The 21,227-nt window shown below is 41.5% G+C and overlaps 1 protein-coding gene across 1 annotated transcript in view; it reads left to right on the top strand.

The window, feature by feature from the left end:
- The first annotated feature begins 325 nt into the window (after positions 1 to 325).
- ADCY2 (adenylate cyclase 2) overlaps positions 326 to 21,227 on the top strand; it is a 210,226-nt gene continuing 189,324 nt past the window's right edge. Inside the window, exons 1-2 of the mRNA XM_063399668.1 lie at positions 326 to 780; positions 20,537 to 20,734. Of these exons, the coding sequence (XP_063255738.1) occupies positions 553 to 780; positions 20,537 to 20,734 (426 nt within the window). The 5' untranslated portion in view covers positions 326 to 552. The remainder of the gene's footprint in view (positions 781 to 20,536; positions 20,735 to 21,227) is intronic.

Genomic DNA, 21,227 nt, shown 5'->3' on the forward strand with positions numbered 1-21,227 from the left:
CCACACAGCCCGGGGAAGGCAGCGGCGTCCCCGCGGAGCCGGGCAGGGCCGGGGGCGGGCCGGGAGCGGCACACGCCGCGCTCTCCGCCTCACGGCCGCCGCCGGGAGCGGCCCCTGCGGCGGCACCGCGCCCTCCGGCAGGGCGAAGGCCGGGGCAGGTGGCCCGACCCCGGACCCCGGGGGCATCTCCCGGCGCTGGTGCGAGGCAGGGGCTGCGTTCACGGCCGCCCGCGAAGGCACCTCCCGCCGCCGCCGCCCTGGGGCGCTTACTCTGGGCGGGCGCCCGCTGCCCTCCCCGGCGAGGAGGAGCGCGCCCGCCGCCCCCGCCTCCGGGGGAGCCGGGCAAGGCTGGTGCGTGCGGGGTGGCGCCTTCCGGAGGCGCTCCGAGCCCCGGGCGGGCGGCGCGGCGGCCGCGGCATCCCGGCGCACCGTGCCCATGCCGCCGCCGCGGCTCCTCCTCTCCGCCTCCCGCGCGGGAGCGCGCCCCGCTCCACTCCCCGGCTGCCTCCTGCAGCAGCCGCGGCTCTGAGGGAGTTGCGCGGGCTCTGCCCGATGTGGCAAGAAGCGATGATGATGAGGAGGAGACGCCGCTACCTGCTGGAGCGGGCAGAGCAGGCGGGTGGCGGCTGCGGGGCGAGGGGCGAACAGTCCCGCTCCCGGGACTGGCTCTACGAGTCCTACTACTGCATGAGCCAGCAGCACCCGCTCATCGTCTTCCTGCTCCTCATCGTGATGGGCGCCTGCCTGGCTCTGCTCGCCGTCTTCTTCGCCTCCGGGCTGGTAAGAGACGCCCTCTCGCTCCGGGACCCGCGCCATCCCCGGGCTCACGGGCATCCCCGCTGCCGCCGCCCGGCATCGCCTCTCCCGCCGCCCCGCTGGCATCGCCGCACCCGGCGCTCGCAGCCGAGCCGAGCTGGACGGGGCGGGACGGGACGGGACGGGGCGGCCGAGAGCCGGTGCTGCAGCTGCTGCGGCGGAAAGTTGGTGGCGGGAGGCGCCGAGGTGGCGGCGGGGGCCGGGGAGCCCCCGCCCGAACTTTGCTGCCCGATATTTAGAGGCGACGCTGGAGCAGCGGCCGCGCGGCTGATGGAGCGAAAACTGAGTCAACAAGCGCGTCGAGTTTAATTCACTTAATTTCTTGGCTCCGCTCTGTTCCAGCCGGCGGCTTGGCCGTGGTGGCCTTTGTAGTGGCAGGGTTTGAATCGCCGCACAAAAATGCAGGCGGTACCTGTATCTGAAGTAATATTTTTACTGCAAGTAAGCAGGAACCGTGGCCCTCCTGGTGCTAGCCCCCTCCCTCCCCCATGATATCATTCTCTAGCATTTGACCCATTTTCTCAAGAAAGCTTTTGGGACACCACAGCCTTCGTTTTTAAGGAAGGAGAAGTTTGGTTGGTCGGATGTCTTTTCTGCGTGCTCAGTGTGGGCTTTCCAGGCTTCGGGAAGAAAAATGTGTCACAGCAGCAGGTGACTGTCGGTAGCAGTTTATCTCCCCTGAAATGGGTGGCGTTTTGCCCTTGCAAAGGAAAAGCTGCAGAGGGCAGTAAAATTCTTGGTCCTTTACAGAGTTTCCCCGCTGTTAACGATTAGAGGCAGGCTGTTGGCATTACTGTATACTTCTGAAGTAAATGGCTATTTGAGTGGTCTCAGACTCTTCTCCCCCGCTTCCCCCGCTCCCCCCCCTCCTTTTTAAAAAAATAATCTTTTTATGGTCTTCTGGACAGCTGAATGTTTATTGAATAGAGCTAGTTATCTGTAAAGGCAAGGATCAGCAGGTCTGTATAATCTAATGGATTCTCCTAGAGGCACTGGAGCTCGTGTTTGCTTATACAGAGAATCCTGCTTTCTTGCTTGACCAAACTTTTGTCTTAAAACCTGCAGGAACCGCCTGCAGGATTAGCTAAGCTTTGAGTCAGTTGGTGGTTTATTTCCTTTTGGTGTTTGTATTAGTTGTATTTTAAGCTTTTTGTTCAACCATTCCTACTTAATAGAAAACAGTTGTAAAAGTGAAGCCAGTAATGGTGATGCTTCATAATTCAGTTATTTAATGTTCAAGGGTTTAAGTTTTGGAGCTCTGTGTGCCAAATACAGGTTTGACCATTATCTCCTTCTAGTAAATTAATGTGGATGTTTGCCCATACTGGTGGAAGGTGGAATTGGAAGTCTGTCGGGCAGAGTTAACTGTGGAGATGTATAGTGTACTTGCCCACAGTCAAGGTGCCAGAATTTGGGCTTGATAGTGTTTAGCACTAAATTTTGTACTTTTCAGTTGTGGTATGGTCTACAGCTTGTTTACAAGTTGCATGTGGTTATTTTTGTAATTTCATCTCTTGAGGTAAATCCTTCACAGTAATGGAGGTGGCATAAAACTGTACCCAGATGGAAGGACAACTGAAAGTTATGAAAACAAAACTGTGAGCTGGCTGAATCTTGCCAGGCATTACTTCTTCAGAAAGAGTGAATTTTGTAGCTCAGTCTGCATTTGGAATTCCAGACATACCGGAAGAGGAAAAAAATGCTTTAAAAACCGTTTTCCCGAGCCTTTATCTTCCTGTAGCTAACAACGGGATGGGTGAGTGGAGAAAGAGGTGGGGTCCATTGAAGTTTCCAGTCAATAGATAAAAGTAACTCTGGGCTTGCTGAAGAGAGAAAGCTTGCCTATACAAACTTTCAGCCACAGGATGCTGGACAAAATCCTTTGGAGCCCTGCCCAGAATTTCACCTAAAAGCGCTTTATTATAGTCTATTTTCTGGTTGCATTTGTGATTAAAATATTCCTGAAGGTTTAGATCTGTTTCTCTCACATCTGAATAATGGATACACGTTTTATAGAGCTGTGGAGTTTTAGTCATTTTTTTGTGCCTATGATATAAAGGGGATATATAGTTAGGAGTATCTGAGCCACAAAAGCTGGTATTAATATCCTTATCTTTGATTTTGCACAACTTGTACATGTGTGATTGTTTTGACAGAAGACTTCATTTTGTAGAGAAGGCCCAATGGAAGTGAAGTGGGATAGATCTGTGCAGATCTGTGCTATGCATCTGAAGCTAGGGGAAATATTTCTTAACAGTTGTTTCCTTTAGATTTTGTACAAAGCAGTTAAGATTTCACTGAAAATTGCTTAAGCCTGTTGTGGAGAAAAAACTCCAAAATGACTCACTATAACACTCAGATTGGATTTCTTGCTTGTGCTTCATAGAACAGCTTAGAACATGGAATGTGGGATTGGACATTGTTAGGATGGATATTCATGAAGAGTGAACCATTTTTATGTTCTAGGCTGTCTTAAAAAAAGACATTGGAAATCAGTGGAAGTGAGAGGAGGCTTTCCTTCTATTTTAATGTTTTATTTGGTTGTTAAAGTGTATCACTGTGATATCTAAGTTGCCCTTTTTGGTGTGGTTTTTTTCATGTGGCAAATTATTCTTAAGTGTTCCCAAACACAGCCAGCCACACAGGGTGTATTTTACTTACTCAGCTCTTGCAACATGTCAGAATACAAGCTATAGCCTTCCTGATTTCAGATGAAAAATTTATGAAAGCTGTTGCAAAATTACAGTAAACAAGATTACTTACAAAGTGTGCCTGGAAATCTGATTTCATTTCTTTCAGACAATGTACTGGTATTATTACTGAGAGAGGTTTCTTGGGAGATTTTGCTTTTGCTTTAGAGAGCTATTGTGATTTTGACCTTTGGAATTAAGCACTCTATCTCGTCAAACACTAGATATAAAACTTCTAGAGTCAGCTTGAATGATGACCATTCACAGCTTGCAGTTTTAAATAATGTAGCGATAGTATCAACCTTTGAATTTCCTGTATCAGAGTATCCTCTGTATTTCTCTACCTGGCATGAACTGCAAACTGGCAAAATGAGATCAGCCATCCATGTTTAGCTGCTGCTTTAATTGATAGAGAGTAAATTATTTTCCCAGACCTGTGAAAGCATTTCAGGACTTAAAAAATGCCAGAGGTCAGCTTCATTTTCTCTCTGACTATTGCATTGTTCTTTCAATGCAACAGATATGAAAAACTCATTATTCGCCCATCTCTCCCCTTTTAGTACTGAAAGCTTATGGCCATTTTTAGTGGTATCTAGAACAGTTTTGTCTCAGGCAGGAGAATATCTCTTATAACCACAATTTGCAGGAGATTGAAAAAAATAAGTTTAAATTCATAGTGTAAAATTTGAGTGTACCTGAAATATCTGAAGCTGTCATTAATTTCTTACATGGTTAAACAAAAACTCTGAAGACAGAGGTGATGCCCAAATTGTACCATTTATTGAAAGGCCAAAACTTTCCTTTATCCATGCATTTTTCTAGACTTACAGAGTGCCTAGTCCATAGCTACAGACTTCAAAAAGAACCTACACTTCAGCGATATCAAAATCTTTTAGCACTTGTGTTCTAAGTGGGGGAAGATATAATCCTGTTGGGATCTTCTTTCTGTTCCTTTTCTGAAAACTTACAGTTCACCAGTCTGCTACCAGATACATGTGTTTTCTTTTAGACTGGCCTGTTCCCCTTGGTCAGGACCTGTAAGCCTGCTGTGTGGTGTTAACATTAGTTGCAGCCCTTATCTCCCTGCCAAATTCTTGCTGCCATGTGTGACCTTGTAAAGCTCTTCAGATGTGGTTACTGATGTGTAGGCTCTGGTGTGTTGGTGCATATTTCTTGAGGCCAGCCAGAGTATGTGCTGAGCAAAAAGTGCTTCTGCTATGCAGAGTGGTGTTGCCTTCCCTCTTCCAAAGCACTCTGAGATTGTGCTGGGTCAGCCACCTGAGGACTGTCTGTGGAGCAGAGGTATTAGTTCAATCCCTCATCCACTTCTTTGAAGTTCCTGAAAAGCTCAAGATCGTGCTGGTAGGCTCAGTTTAGATTCCTGAACCGTTTTATGGATTTATAAATTCAAGAAACTAAAGGTTGGCTGCATGTCTATTTTACTGACATGCCCAAATACCTTCTGTAGCAAAAAGGGGAGTAGTCAATGGTTTCTAAAGAGGGGGTACAGTTAACTAAGTAGGTGTACCTGCAGCATGGCAGATATGTGCTCTGCAGGAATTGGTTTTCTGGCATCAGATTGACTGAACTTACTGTCAGCTGATCCTGCATGGAAGAAGTAGCTGCCTCATTCTGAAGCAGTAGATGAAAACTTCGTAGCTGCCAATCTGTTTGGCAGAGAACTGTTCCTGTGCAAAGAGAAGATCAGGAGAATCCTGTAAGTCTCTTGGGGATTGAGCTGAGGTATGCCATTTCTTTTGGCCCTTGGTCAGAAGGACAGAAAATCCTCCTTCCCTCTAACTGGTGTTATTCCTGAAATAAATTCTTGCTGTTTCTGGTAAAAGTTGGACATTGGCCAAGCTATTCCAGATTTCCATGATCAGAGTCTCATCCTGAAGTGAAGGGGGAAAAGTCTTCCAAGTCCACGTGGAAAAAGTAGTTTTAGCGTGTTTCATCATTCTCTAAAAGCATCTGATGTGTACCTCTGGTAATGTTCTCATCTCAGCAGTCTGCCTCTGAAAAATTCATCCATCCATGCCAAAAGGTCACCACACTGATGATGTGATTTTGTATCTGTATTCTTGAGATGCTCTGTTATAAACTAATTGCATGGAATAATACAGCCATACTATAGGACTATTTGTACCCTCAATTTTAGGATATCTTTTGAGATCAACCCTGTGTAATTTACAGCTTTTTTTAGTTTAAGAATGCCAACTGTTTTCCCAAAGTCCAAGAATACCCAAGGTCTGAAAACGTTCCTTGGAATCCTTGCAGACTGAAAGTAAGCCAAAGCATCTGTTATAGTGTTTTCAAACTCCGATATGTTCATTCCCCCAAGAAGAAAATTAAATCACAGCAAAGGTAATGAAGTAAGAAAATCCTCACTGATTGAAGGACAAGCAGAGTTTTTTTGCATGCTTGATGCTATGGTCGTTGTGCTCAGGAGATGTCCTACCTCTCCTTAAACTATTTCTGCCATACTATTGCTACTACCAACATGAGAAGGAATTCAAAATAAACATCAGTGTATTTAGAATGCCTTTCCACAATCCCAGTTATAACTGACTGTACAGTTCTGCTTTCAAGTCCCTTATTAAAATGTTCCATGAGGAAATCCCATGTTTCTAATTCTCTTTTTCTTGTCTCCAAACAGCATATAGCAATATATTCTTCTAGCTATATTTGCTGGTTACTTGATACAGTCTTAGAGTATTGCTGTCCCTGCCAGATGTTCCTTCTGATGTTCTGTGAGAGTGACGTTTTTAAGGCAGTATTACCCCTTTAGTCAGGCAGGGAAGGTTGCTGTATCTTCCTGTCTGAAGCAGGCATTGCCTGCCTTTCTGTCTGGTTTCAGTCCTCAGTGCTACCTCAGTCTGGGCTGCTGCTTCTTTCATTTGCTAATGACACCCGCAGTACATCTGTGGTTACTTTTATTGCTGCTAAGAGCTTGTCTCATTTGCCAGTCCCTAACAAGCCTGGAAACAGAGCCATCAAGTTAATGAGGTGCTGGTGGCAACCTCACTTTCCATGCCTCTTTCATCTTACATATTGAACAACCTAAATTCTGAATAAGAATTGGATAAAACTATGGGTATATTGGAAAAATGCTTAGCCTTTAATTGTAATCTTACTAAATTAAAGTTTTATTAATACCTTGGCAATAGAAAACTTAATGCCACAAAATGTGATTCAAAATGGTGGATCCACAACTGCTAATCATTACTGCAGCTGACAGAAATGATAAATAACATATGACTAGAGCTATTGTTTACTGATGTGCAGTGGGAATAAGACAGGTGATGGACTGGGCTCCGATTGTCTGCTGTCTTTATCAGCCTCAAGCCAGGTACGTGGATTTAGAAATCCTGTACTGGCAACTTCATAGTGGATCTGCCGTGGAGCTGTGAATACCTGCCTGCTTATCTTCCTTACTTTTTTATAAATTGGTTTCATGTTCCTTGTTGTGGACAGATATATCCAACCCATTTGTGAGGATCTTAAAAGTCCTACAAAATGGTGACTATGTTTCTTTGAGCCTTCAAGAGCTCTTCTAGATTAAGGACCTTAACGAGAGGTCATAGTCCCTGCGTTTACACTGCGATTAAGAAAACTTGTTATAACAGTGGTGGTCACTGGAGTCTTCCAGGCTGCTCCATGCATGACTCCAAACTGATGGACACTTCACACAGATTGATGGGTTCTGCAAATCTCTTGAGCAGCTGGGTGTGCTGGCATCATGGGAACAAAGTGCAGCTGAATACCTGAAGTGTTTGTTTCTGTGCCTACCTCCCCAGTCACAGCCAAGCTGTGATCCCAAATAATTATGTGCTGCCATTGTAACTTCTGCATATTTAAAAAAGAATTGAATCAGCTCAAGCCATATTCATCTGTGGTGATGAGAAGATGCAAACAGATTAAACTTCCATTTTGGGGGATCTAGATCCAAAAATAAGTGAATTGGCACAGTTTTACTCTTTTTTCCCCTGACTTTTTTTTTCTTTGAGCATCAAACATGATGAAAAAACCTAAACCCCAAAACAGCTCCATGCATTTTCTTTTCCATATCTTTTCTTTTTATATCTTTGATAAGCAACCTTGAGACACTGAACCTTATTCAGGTGATGCTGACAATTGAAGGGCCAATTGCACCATCTGTACACAAGAGCATGAGGCTGTATCTACGTTTACTCTCCCAGCTGTTTGTTTCACCAACCTGTATAGAAACATTTTCTTTATCTTTTCTCTAAACAGAACTCTTGTTCTTAGTGGTGCATATATGATATAAAAGCCCCTTGCTGTTTCTGCTGTGACCCTGTTCCAGGCTTGTGTCTGGGAGAGGCAGAGGAAATGACTGCAGGTGATGATGTGTTAGTATGAGCATTCTCTTCTTTCACCATCCATGGTTCTAGTTTTGAAGGTTTTCTTACCTGGAACATGTGCTCCAGAGTGCAGGAGCAATGGCTTTGGGTTGCATACACCAGAGGCCAAGTGGGATGAGAGGTGCTCTGGCCTACCTATCTGTTTCCCAGATGGTTTCTCAGAGCTACTCAGTAAGGTTTGCAAAAGTAGTTAGAAATTACTTTTTTCCACCTGCCTCCTCACAGCTGAACTCTGTGCAGTGGGACCTTTTAGAGACCCTAAATGCTATGCCTGGCATAGTGGATCTGCTCACTGACTGGAAAAATTATTGTCCTTTGATTCCAGGTAAAATACCCATACCTCTTTCTCCAATTTGCTAGTACTTTGGTCAGTCTGGCAGGAAAATCCTAGGAAGACTAGATTCCCCCAGCTTGTTTTCCAGAAAGACTGATTTCAGGCTGAGGACTTGGACATGTTATTTCCTCTGAGAGACGTGTTAGGAAAACAAATGCTCTTTGAACTTGGCTCAGCACCTGCTTGCTAGTGCTCCTGTTCCTATAGAATCATTTAGGTTAGAAAGGACCCTTAAGGTCATCAAATCCAGTCATTAATCCAGCACTGCCACATTCACCATTAAGCTGTGTCCCTAAGTGACACATCTACATGTGTTTCAAATATCTCCAGGAGTGGTGACTTCAGCATTTCCCTGGGTAGCCTGTTCACCCTTTTGGTGAAGAGATTTTTCCTAATATGCAATTAAACCTCCTCTGATGCAATTTGAGGCCATTTTCCCTTTTGCTATTGTTTGTTATTGGGTGAAAGAGACCAAGACCCACCTTGCTATGCCTTTCAGATAATTGTAGAAAATGTTAAGGTCCCCACTGAACAACTTTTTCTCCAGTCTAGACAACCCCAGTTCCCTCAGCTGCTCCTCATGAGTCACTTCATCTGCTTCATATTCCTTGGCAGGTGGGTGGATTCTCTTGATGCAGGTACTGTGATGGTCCTTTGTAGCAGCACAGTGGTCTGAGAACTGTCTAGTGTGGTTGAGACCTAGGATGTGGTAGGGGAGGTTGTCCACACCAGTAGCTTGTCCTGTAAACCCCACTGGAGTTCCCCAGCATGCCAACTCAGAAAATGGCCATAGGGTCTCACTGGGGATTGTTTTCTGCACCACTGAGCTCTGGGAGTTTTTAAACCTGACTGATAGGTGGTGGGATTTTATAAAGTTGCTTCAAATGATGTGACATCTCTTTCACAATAAAACAATTTACCAGATTGGTTTTGCTTTCTTTGATTTTTATTATTTTCTTACCTGTGTTTTAATGAAACAGGGTAACAGTGCTTATGAAAAAGCCCTCAACTAGCACAAAAATGCGTGCATTTGCAGAATCTGTTCTGCTCTGTTTCCTATGATTAAGTCTGAAGTTTTACTCCTGAGATGTTATTTGCCAGTTATATTTTAAAAGTAACATATTTGTAACCTTTATTTGAAATTTTATTGTAATAGAAATAATAGCCACTGCAGAATGTGGTCCTGATCATGGGATCAAAAATGAAATAACAAATCTCTTAGGTTTGAAGTCAGTTGAACTGGGAGACATATGAGAGTGTGGAAAGTATCCTTAGGGGAGTAAACTTTAAAGACATTGTTACAGTAGTAATAGGTGTTTAGAATGTAACTGCACAACCTTAGGAAACACTTGAGAAGTAATTATAAAATGACACTGGTACCTTTCAATATTAACTCTATTTTTCATGCTATCCTATTATGCTGATTTGTTAAATCTTAGGAATATTCTTGCAAAATGTATTTTTAAAAGATCCATTACAGAGAGAAGCTCAAGTGTACCTTTTTCTCATTAAACAGACCCTTAAAATGAGCAGTTTCCTTATGTGCTGAAGCTCATGTGCTCCCTGGTTCAGATTTTGTCATTCTTGCTTTTAAGTGAGTTGCATCTTAACACTTTCTTGATTACAGCCAGATTCTCAAGTTATTATGTCATGAGGAAAATGGTGAGGGAAAGCCACCTTTTAGCTTTGATTTAAAAGTGACAGCCAAAATATGTAACTGTCAGTTTAAGTAGCTCAAAGAGTCAGATGAGTACTTCTGACTTCCAGAAATCTAAACGAGTATTTCAGACTTCCACAAATCTATATGTGTACAAGAAAGGCCATAATTTTACTTTTAATACAGGTTGCAGTGCAGCTAATCTGAAAAACATGCCTTTGAGTCTTGTAAAGTGTTGTATTATCTATAATGTTTAGATGATGGAGCTTTTTCAATGACTTGGATTGAATATATTTAACTACAAAATATAGGTTCTTTCTAAGAGTTATACTCAGTTTCTCTTCCATGTATTGTGATTTGTATAAATAGTAGTTGCATTTATTGGAGAATTTCTTTAAAAGTGTTTCCATAATATGAGGAAGGATTTTGAGAATATCTGAAAAACAAGCTAAACTGAGGAAGTCAGAACAATGCATGTAGAATAAAGTGTGCAAGAAAGGTATTTTGATCACTATATGTGTATTAAAAAATAATAAATGATGTGAGTAGGTTCCAATTACCTCTGGAGCATGAAATAATTAGTTTCATCAAAGTACAGACGTTTGCTCACTTTTCTGCTTGTTGTATCCCCCCTCTTCTGAAGGGGACACTTCAGGGAGCAGAATGTAATTAACTGTCCTCGCTCTCTGGGACACGGCTTATCTTCTGTGGCTGCCAGCTACTGCCATTGAGTGGGACAATTTTAGAAGTGCACCCAGCTGAGTGTTGTAGCCACTAGTAATTGGGCTTGACCATGCTGTTTTTCTTGTGCTGTTACATGTTTTAAAGCAAAGCTTTTGGTGATTGCCAGCCTAAGAGAAGGTTGAGATGCTGCTGGATGACTGAAAGGCATGGCAGTCCTGCTTATATTCCCAGACCCTGTTCCTGGGCCCTCTGAATGCCAGCTTATTATATACATTGTTGTATGCACTGACAGATTTTATCTGACATGTGGTTAACAAGAGGAGAGGACACAAATCGATGGAAAATAAACCAAGAGAGAAAAACTGCTGATATGGGAAATGAGGATGTATAAAAAACCCACTCACTGTTCAGGCTGAGTTCATGGCGTTTGCACAGGGCATATTTTTGAATATAAAATATACAGGTCCATACATCCTGGTTCTGCTAGCTATGTTTTTGGCAGGAATAGGTGTCTGTTCTCCATTCCATGGCATATGATACAGTAGGAATGGTTGCAAGTTCACATCCTTGCTTGCAGATAGCTCCAGCGGAGGTTGTTCCTGTTGGCCTGAGATGGGCACTACCTTTAAACATCAAAAGAGCTGGATTAAAGGAGAGTTGTACTCACTCCATGCAGAGAAGGGAAATCTTAAAACCAGATGTTACTCCTGAATCTAGCCACTGTGTTGCAGCTTTGACTGTTCTTGAAAACTTTTCTTCCTTTGCATGCATTTGGAAGTGGTGATTGAACCAGAATTATGGTGCTCATCATGCATTGAGGTGGAGGCATTGTGATGTTCTCTCTTCTTTATTCTATTTTCCTGTGTTCTGCATTTTGGGTTGGTTTTTGACTGCTGGTGAGCACCTAAGTGATGCTTTCATGGGTCTAGCTATGATAAACACCAAATATCTCTAAGTATTAGTAGCCAGCCAAGAGCTTGTTGTCTTGTGTATAAAGTTAGGATTGCTCTGCCCAAGGTCCATTCTGCACTCACATCTCTGCTGAAATTCATCAGCCATTTTCTTGTTCCATAGGGACTCTTATGAGATCCTTTTGTGTTTCTTCATAGCTGACCTTCATCTTTGCTGGATTGCTGTTCAGCATTTTTCTGAACTGTTTATGCATATTTTGAACATATACCCTAGGATTTCTGAAGACTTTGGTACCTTTGTTTTTAACAAATTTTCCTAGGGTAGATGCCAGACGTGCTGCTACTTCCTTTAGTCTTTGAGAGGGATTCCAGGAGAGACTGGCATTTCATCACATGCCTGTCTTTGGATACTGTGGAACTCTTGGGTGCAGGTTACATGCTACTATAGTTTTAGCTCTTTCTTCTTTGAGTCTTATTGGCCCTTTCTGGTGAATCCTGACTGCTTGTGGTTATTTTGGTTTGTTTACATTTCATGTTTCTGCATTTGTCTGTAATGCCTAATGCTACAGTTTGAGACAGACTTTCGTATTTATTCCCCATGCATAGATTATATTGGAGTGAGAATCCCACAGTTATCTGTGTTCAGTTCCCACACTGAACACAGATAAAAAAAACCAAACAACAAAACCAAACAAACCAAACCCTTTCTGCTACAAGCTGTTCTTCTCTAGTAGTTCTTTTTAATACCTACATCATCTGTTTGGAAGTCCTTTAGCAGGCTACCAACTCATGATTATGTTTCAAAAAAGAACTTACTAATTATTTGTATACTCTTAAAAATAATTTCTCAAGCAAGTTCTTTTCTTAGCCTGCATTATTGTGTCTTTGTATTAATGGAGTCTTTATATTAAATCCTTTTTTTAAATCCTCTTTCAGGTTTTTCTTTTTTTTTTTTTTTTCCCTTTATGGAAGATAATTTTTAGACGCTTCCTTACTTGGATGCTGAGGCATTCTGGTTGTATTTTGGTCTTTCTGAAGCTGCTTAGGGGAATTAGCTTTTGCCCTGTGCGTCTGAGTTTTATGGTGTCTTCAGGCTACCTACAAAGATTTTAATCTGTAAGCTTATAGCTCCCCCTTTCAATTTCAGTGTTTAGGTTTTGTTTTTCATTTGTTTGCTTAACAAGATTTGTCATTGTTATAAAGAACCTCCTCAGTAGCAATATTTTGTGGACCAGTTCTTTCCATTTCTTGAGATCAGACTGACCTCAAGATTGTTTTCCTTTTTTTTTTTTTTGTATGGGTGGGGTTTTTTGTCTGTGTATTTGTTTTGTTTTTCAGCAGTGCATGAGACACAGACTGTGGTCTCAGCTTCCATCTGCTGTTGTGATGCTTAGCAAGTCCATCTGGGAGTCACTAAAGTATCCCTTGACCTGCTGTGTTTTCTTCTTTGACAGCCTTCCTTATATCTGCATGATAACCAGTCCTCTAAGTAATTTATTTTTATGAGGCTTTGCTGTTCAGTCTCCTTTTTTTGGCTCATAGCCACTTTATACTATTTGTTAATTCTCTTAGACTGTTGATACAGGCCTTTCTTCAGTCTCTGGAGAAGAGTATGGCTTTCAGTCTTTTTCTACGTTTTCATTATTCTGCTGATGGTCTTTTTTACACCAAGTTTTCAGTAAGACTGTTGTGTAAATAATGCTTCAACAATGGGCATTTTAGTTCTTCCATCTAGCTTCCTAGGCTTGTAGAGAAGAGTGTATCCTTTCATATGGTGTCTTATTTCCCTGCCAGATTTTAAAAAGAGACTGTTCTGCCTTTCCTTTGCTGAAATCTTCTCAGCTTAGTTTAATCAACTTCTGTCCTTTCATTTAGTTGAGACTCACGGGTCTCCTTGACAATACTGCTGCTCTTATACCATGCACTCTGGTTCTATAACAATCAATCTATACCATTTATATCTATTCAATTTGAATGTTTTCCTATGATGTTGGACGTGCTAGCAAACTCATTCTTATCTTTCTTAAGCTCAGTTGCCTTATAGAGACAAAATCCCTATTCCCCAAATATCCTGCTTTCTTTTATTTCCCTTTTGAACACATTTTCCTACCTGGTTATTGAACTTTGCTTGACAGCCAGTTGGTTTTTTTGGGGAGCATTTCTGGGAATGCTACGATAGTTCTCTGCTTTCTTCACTAGCAACAAATATTTCTACCTCCAGAAGTTTTTTTCCAGCTTCGTATGTTACTGTTATTTGCACAGCATCCCTGGCACCTCCAAAGAGCCTTTCCAAATGCCCTGTGAGGTCTGATTTTTTTGCATTAAAACAGAGAAGTCACTGATCTCTGGTGTGTTTCAGCTTTGTATTCCTGATAATCATTGCTGCAACACTGAAGCAGGCGAGGTTCATTTATAGCTGTCAGGCAAACTCGGAAAAATCTGGATACAATGGTTTTCTGCTGATCAATTGAGAACATAAATAATATCTATATGTAAGTGGACTTACTAAAAAACCATACCCACTGGCTTGGCTTGGTATTCAGGCATGTGGGTGTTCACAAGACCTGCAGGGTTGGTCACTGTATGGTCACTGTATGGTCACTATTGGTCCTGTGTGCTCACAAGGACATTGTCTGTAACGCCAAAGAACAGTTCTTGTTTGGATTGCAACAGGAGTGCTGCACTGCTGCAAAACTGCACACCTTTCATATGGGGAGCACGTTTACAGCACACATGGTTCATGGCTTTCAAGCTGGGGAAAGGCTTCAGGAGGCCAGAATGTCATCTGAAGGCTTTGGATGAAATCTTGCTGCTCCAATTGTGTTCCCATGTACTAATGAATACAAAATGGTGTAGAGCGTGGCTGTGGATGCAGAACTGCTTCTCAAGGTTACCTACAACATCACACAGCAGCTGGGCAGCTGTAGTGCCACACGATCCATGTGATGTGCAAATGGCTGGACTGGCATGCATCTCATGTGGAGTCAGATCTCTGTGCACTAGCAGCAAGTGTAGACTGCACATCAGACTCATTAATGGACAGAACTGAATTTCTCAAGACAACAGACATCATGAAACAACTGGATTTGGACCTGATGCTATTATCATTGATCTGCTAAGCTAGACAGGGAATGCTGAAAAGCAAAGAGAAAAAAAAATCAGGCATGCAATTACATAGGTCCTTAGTGGAAATGAAAAGCTTCATTGACACAAACTTCAGGAGAGTTTGATTCAAAGATACAGGTCAGTTAATTTTGCTAATGTCCTTGAATATGCTGCACAAAACTCAATGGAAGATTAAAAAAAAAGAAAAAAAAAGGCACATAAGAAAACTCCTAACCAGGCAGCTAAGCAAGAATAATGAGCAAAATTTTATGTTATGAAAGTTAAATGGTGGGTACAAAAGGCAGAGGAGTCTTTCTGAGTTGTGGATTCAGAAAGCATCATGTGGTATTGGAAAGAGCATGTGGCCTTGAAGACACTGCATGATTTCTGAAGTGGAGATGGACTGATACTAATGGAATTGATGGAAAAGAAACCTGAGACTGCTGGCAAGAACTTTTCAGTTGTTGTCCTAAATGATGAAATCCTAGATGAAACTGTACAGCGACTTGGCCAGGAGCAGGACACGGCACCTCTTAATAAGATGGAGATTTTTTTCCAGCTGTCTAGCAGATGGCACACAGTGCAGTCAGCCGTCAGCAAATTCACCAAAACATAAAACCATAGGAGAAGGGTCACAAGGAGCCAGAAGACTTTTGCAGATTTTGTAGATAAATATTTTTTGAGATATTAGAGATTTTAAATGCTGTCCAGTTTTACAAAGAGAAGGATGATTATGTCTTCTGAAAATCATTGTCTCAAGTCCTGGGAAAGGTTTTACAGGAAAAATGGGCAGTTTTTGCTGCAGAGACAACTCAACACACTCTTTCAGTCAGTTCTGTTAAAGGAAGATGTTTGATTGAGAGGTTAGCAAACTAGTAATCCTTGAGCCTTGTAACATTTCTTCTAACACTCAACATTTTTGAAAATAGCTGCATGAAACTGAAGAAACTGAAAATTAAATAGATGTATGAAATTAAAAAGTAAATCAATGTCTGAAGAACTTTAATCACTTGTTTTATATTTACATTTTGAATATGTTTCATTGATCTCAGCAAAAAGGGATTTTAGTAAAAGTTTAATGTTTAGTTAACATGGTTTAAGTTAATTCAAAGCATGTGATATTTCAGATCCCAGCAGGAGTCCTCCATATATAAACCACTGTTGAATTCCACTAAACAAAAAAAATAAAGAAAAAGTGTCAGAAGAATGAGAGATCATGTTAAACGATTTTATTCTAAAATTGGCATTTTAACTGCTTATTTGATCACTTTTATGGATTATTTCATCTGATAATGTTTTTATATATAACAGTGAAATGCTCTACAGCAGCTTTGCTGTTTAAAATTAAACTGGGGACATCACATTATCTAGGAAAGAACAGGATGTAGATTGAGAGAAGGCTGCGGGTTTTGGACAGATGATTGAAAGTGACTCTTCAGATTTTACTGGTGATAACAAGATTATCATACTTTGGAAGAATTTGTGGGGGTTGGACAAATTTCTAACAGTAGACTTTTTAATTTCTTCAGTAATTAAAAGACAGCAAGATAGAAAACACTCAGGGAGACACAGCTGTCAGGTAAGATCCATCTATTGCAGGCTTAGCCATTATGTTCAAAAGTGTCATGCTGATATTTTAATTCATTACCTCTGGTGTATTTTAATTTTTGAGTCTAGTGGAAAAAAAAGCAAAGCATTTGGGTTTGTTTTCTTTTCTTCTTCCCCCCACCTCTTTGGGAAGTGGTTTAAGTAACAGAACAGCTAACCTTCAGGATTTTTCAACACCCAACTTGCTAAACACACTGATAATTGCAAAAATTGATCAGGAAGGTGCAAGTTCTAAATGTCCTGCTCTTAAAGCTACAATTCTATAAAGATTTAGTTCCTCTGAAGTAATAGGAAAATATTGTTCAAAGTAGCTTCCAAAATAAACCTATGCCTTACAGGGCCTGCTTTTCTTGAGATGACATTAGCATGTATTTTAAGGGCAAGATTGTGAAAATCCTCCTGTACACATTAAGGCTTTCTGTAAAGGATACAAATTATAATAAAGTATTATTTTCTTATTTATTTTATAGATTGCCTAATGTGTACATTATTCTCTTTCTAAATTTCAATTTACTTCAAAATTTGTTCGGGGTATGGTGGGGTGCAAGCGACTTGTGACAGCAGAAGGATGTTGTCCTGTGTCAGCTTAGGGAGGTCACCTGTGCTCAGGAGCTGATACTGTGTGATCTATTTTTTTTTTCTTTGCATACACTGAAATCAAAATATAAAAGTGTGTAGTAGGCAACCGCAGAAGGAGAGAAAGCAAAAATAAAATTTAGTGATCAAAATAGTTCAGCTAAGTGTTGAGATCAGTGTACACATAAAAAAAGGAAATTGAGTAGCTGTTAATTTGGAACATTTTGATGGATTGATCTAATTATAGAATACATATAAATATATGTAGCTGCCTGAGCATACATGTGCTCTAAACAGACATCTAAATATTGATCTCTTATGAAGCCAAATCCTCCCAGAAAGTATAGTAGTTTTAGTACTTTTTTACTGATGTAGAGAAGCATGCAGTTAGTTGAAGTGCATCTGGATTTTCTTGCTAGTATGTTTGTAGCATGATTCTTACCACTGAAATGTAAATTTCCCATCATTTAAATATGTGGTTTTCCACTCTCTTGGCTTACTCCAGGAGTTTTTTGTTTGCTTTGGTGCTGTGACTTGGGCTGTGGGACAGATGGTACAAGGAAGTTGATGTTGTCCTGTTGCCTATGACACCTGTCTCTTGCAGGAAGAGTTTGGCAATCCCACCTGGAAATGCAGAAGTCAAAGGCTGAAGTTAGCAGCTTTTGGTGTTAACTGAGCTGACATTGGTTGTGCCACTTACTAAATCAATTAACTGAAACAAGTTTCAGAGATGGCATTGATCAAAAATCACAACATCCAGATAATATAAATCAGTGGTTCTTCCTACTAGTAGGTAGGTTTTATATTTTTGCTCTTACTATGCAAGATGGCATGGATCTTACTCTATGCAGATCTGTACTCTTGCAGACACTTATTCCTCTGCCTAAATTTAAGGCCATAATTTTGTTTTCAGTGTGACTTGAAAGTCTTCATGTGTATATTTGATATTTGGAAGCTTAGTGTTTGCATTTCAGGGTTAGCATCACCACTTAAAATTTCCTGACGCTTCCTTTGCTTATACCGTGATTGTCAGTGTTGCAGTAACAATTGCTTAAATGTGTGACTTCATAAATTTAAAAGGGAATTAAAAATAAGAGGAGTTGGAAGATGAGCTGACTTTTGCTGGGCAGGGCAAGGTATACTGTGGTTTTTCCCTTGGATTGAGCCTGCCAGTGTGGTGGCTGCTCCTGGGCTGGAGCTGGGGGCGGCTGGGTGTCACAGTCTGCAGTGCACACACAGGCAGGGCTGCAAGGAAAATGAAGAAATGGGAACAGTGAAGGGGGCCAGGTTTTTGCAGCAAATGTCTCTAGATATCACGTTGTAAAGTTTGCCAGATTAGGGGGAAAAAAAAGCCAAATAAACAAACAAAAAAAACCAAACCCTGTTGATGGCATTTGTAAATTGTTCATAAATTTACAAATTTATTTGTAGATTTTTAGTTCTGATTTAATTGTAGCAAATCTTTTATGCATAAGAAAGGAAAAAAGTTATATTAAGATACTTGTAAATAAAATGTTATGTATTTAAGTTGAAAACCCATCAACAAACAAGATTTAACTGGTCACTAAGGAAGCAACTACAAATAAGGGAAAAATAAATGTTTCTTTGTTCTTAGATGTCTTACAGATCATCAGATAAGCAGTTCCGGATTCTCTTGAAGATTTTACCATGAAAAATGAATCTGAGGCTTTTCTGCATGAAGTCTGTGGTTACTGTTGCAGCAGTAGCATTTGGGGCCTGCTTTTGGGAATCCTTGTTGCTGCAAATGAGGCTGTTAGAATTCATAACAGCTGGGGAATGACTAAAGATCCTGTGACTGTACTTTGATATAGTGCTGTTGTATTTCAACCAGGCGTACTTTTGAGCATGTACAGCAATAGAAAATCAAATATTTATTTTTTTTAATGCACCCATCATTAGATAATTTAAAGATGTTAGTGTAATAGCTTCCAAGTAAGTTCTGTATATAAATTTAAATATTGAATACTCTGAATCTTACTTCACGTTATATTCTAGTCCTTGCCCTGGGCGTTGTTTGTACATTTCAAAGTAAGCAGTTGCTAGGAGAAAATGTATATATGTAATCCAGAGTCTGTACTTCCAGATAAATACTTTAAGCAGAATCAAAGCATGTAGTACCTTTCAACTATCACTGTCAAAAAGGCTTTTATAGAGCTATGGACGTAGTTGATTTGTGAGGCATTTTGACAGCTGCATTTCTCAGGGTGATTTACAGTTTTCTCAATCTGCTTCAAATAATATTAAATCATAGAATGCTTTGGGTTAGAAGGGACCTTAAAGATCACCTAGTGCCATGAGCAGGCATACCTTCCACTAAAAAAGGCTGCTCAAAGCCCCAGCCGACTTGTCCTGTATCACTTGGAGAAGGGAATTATCATCAATGCATTCCAGGAACTGCCTGGAATGCTTGTGCCCTGTTGTGTTGCCCCTTCAACAGGTGTTGGGGTGGCTGAGGTTCCTCATGAGGACCAGGACTTGTGAACATGAGGTTGTTCCTGTCTGTCTATAGAGGGCCTCATCTTCTAATCTTCCTAGTTGGATGACCTGTAGCAGACTCCCACTGTAATGTTGCCTATCTCTGCTCTCCCTTTAAGTCAACCTGTAAGCCCTCAGCTACTCATCCATCACCTGGCAGGAGATGCTCCATGCATTCTTACTGGTCACTGACATAGAGGGAAACATGCCCTCCTTGTGTCCCCTCTCCTCTCCTTCCTGGAGACCCAGTATCCTTCCATTCCAATTCTCCTGTGGTAGGAGCCATCCCACCACATCTGTGTGACAAGATCCTAGGTGCACATTTCTTGTTTACTGCCCATGCCCCCAAAGCCAACATACTGGCTAGAGTGGCTGGATTTCCTTTTCCTGATGACCTGCAGTCCTCTTTCAGACTCAGAGCATCTCTTTCTGGTATTGGCATCAAACTTGTAGAAGTGGAATGGACTGAGGTTCTGTTCCTGTGGGAACTTTAATTTTATGAGGATTGATGAAGAACTACTTGCCTTCCAGAGTGCCTTGCCATCACCCTCTGCAATCTATCTTGGTATTGCTCAGACTATTCCTGGCTGTGTCACTGGTGCGCTCTTGTGAAACTACAGCAGTGGGCAAGAGTGGGCTCTGTGAGCCTGGGAGTCTCTTGGTGACGGCCCTGCTCTGAGCCACAGTAAGCAGCACAGCTCCCTGGAGTGTGTCAGAGGCACACCCCTGTACCTCTCACAAGAGAGCCCCTGCTGCTGTCACCCATCACGTTCTCAGGGTTGCCTTGGCTGTTACAGAGCAGATGGGGCTGCCTGGCTCAGCTCCAGCACCTCTCCTGATGCGATGGGTCTTTTCAGTCTGCAGAGCAGAGAAGAGGTTCTGCAGGGGCAGTCCAGGCTTCAGGGGAGGTTCCTTTCTCCTGCAGATTCATGCTCTTGCAAGCTTCCATTCTGCATTTTGCCCCTCTCTCTTCTGTGTGTGCTGGCAGTAGAGTTGTTGGGTGGTTGGCCACGGGCAGTGGGTCCCACAGCCTGCTGCAACTCAGACTAGTAAAAGAAGAGTTGTGCTGTTGTGGTTAATAGTTACAGTAGTAGTTACAAGGCTCCACATAACAGCTTCTTACCATGCAGAAAATCCTATTTTGATTTAACTCACTTTAGATATCCAGTCTTGTCTTTCTGCCATCTCCATGTACAATAAGTTTAGAGTATGTTTTTGATGTCTGCCCTTTAAGTACATTTGTTTTTAACTTCCTTTTCATTTTCTTCTGTTTTCAGGAAGTTGAAGACCACGTGGCATTTTTAATAACTGTTCCAACAGCCCTAGCAATTTTTTTTGCTATATTTATCCTTGTCTGCGTAGAACCTGTATTTAAGAAGCTGCTTCGTATATTTTCTCTGGTGGTCTGGGTATGTCTTGTTGCCATGGGATATCTCTTTATGTGTTTTGGAGGAATCATCTGTCCCTGGGACCAGGTAAGTCTGTCATTATTATTAATTTTACTTCCATTCGGTACATTTCCAAGAACCATTCTATACAAAAGCATGCACATTCATTCTTGCAGGACGTCTCACAAAATGTTTTTGTGACTAAGTGGTTGCATGCTGAGACTCCCTCCATCTGTTTTATAAATACCAGAGATGTACAAACTTAAAATACATTAGGAAATATTAGAAGGATTTTGCTTTTATATTTTTAAACCCCTTTAATCGTGAATACTTGATTCCAATCATCAGCCTCTTTACCATCTTTTCCAGTTTAAAATGTTTGAGCTCTCAGTGTAGGCTTGCTGTGGTCTGCAAGGTGTTCTCAAGCAATGCATGAGGAAAATGACTGGCAGTCTCCTTGCTTGTCCAGAAAAATGGATGAATAGAGAAGTACTCTCCACATTTTTTAAATTTTGTCATGAAGAAAAAGCAAAATATAATTGCAGCCTAATAGCAGCACTTTTGAAACATCAATAAATGA

This window comes from Prinia subflava, chromosome 1, assembly GCF_021018805.1.
Source record: "Prinia subflava isolate CZ2003 ecotype Zambia chromosome 1, Cam_Psub_1.2, whole genome shotgun sequence".
Classification (NCBI taxonomy): domain Eukaryota; kingdom Metazoa; phylum Chordata; class Aves; order Passeriformes; family Cisticolidae; genus Prinia; species Prinia subflava.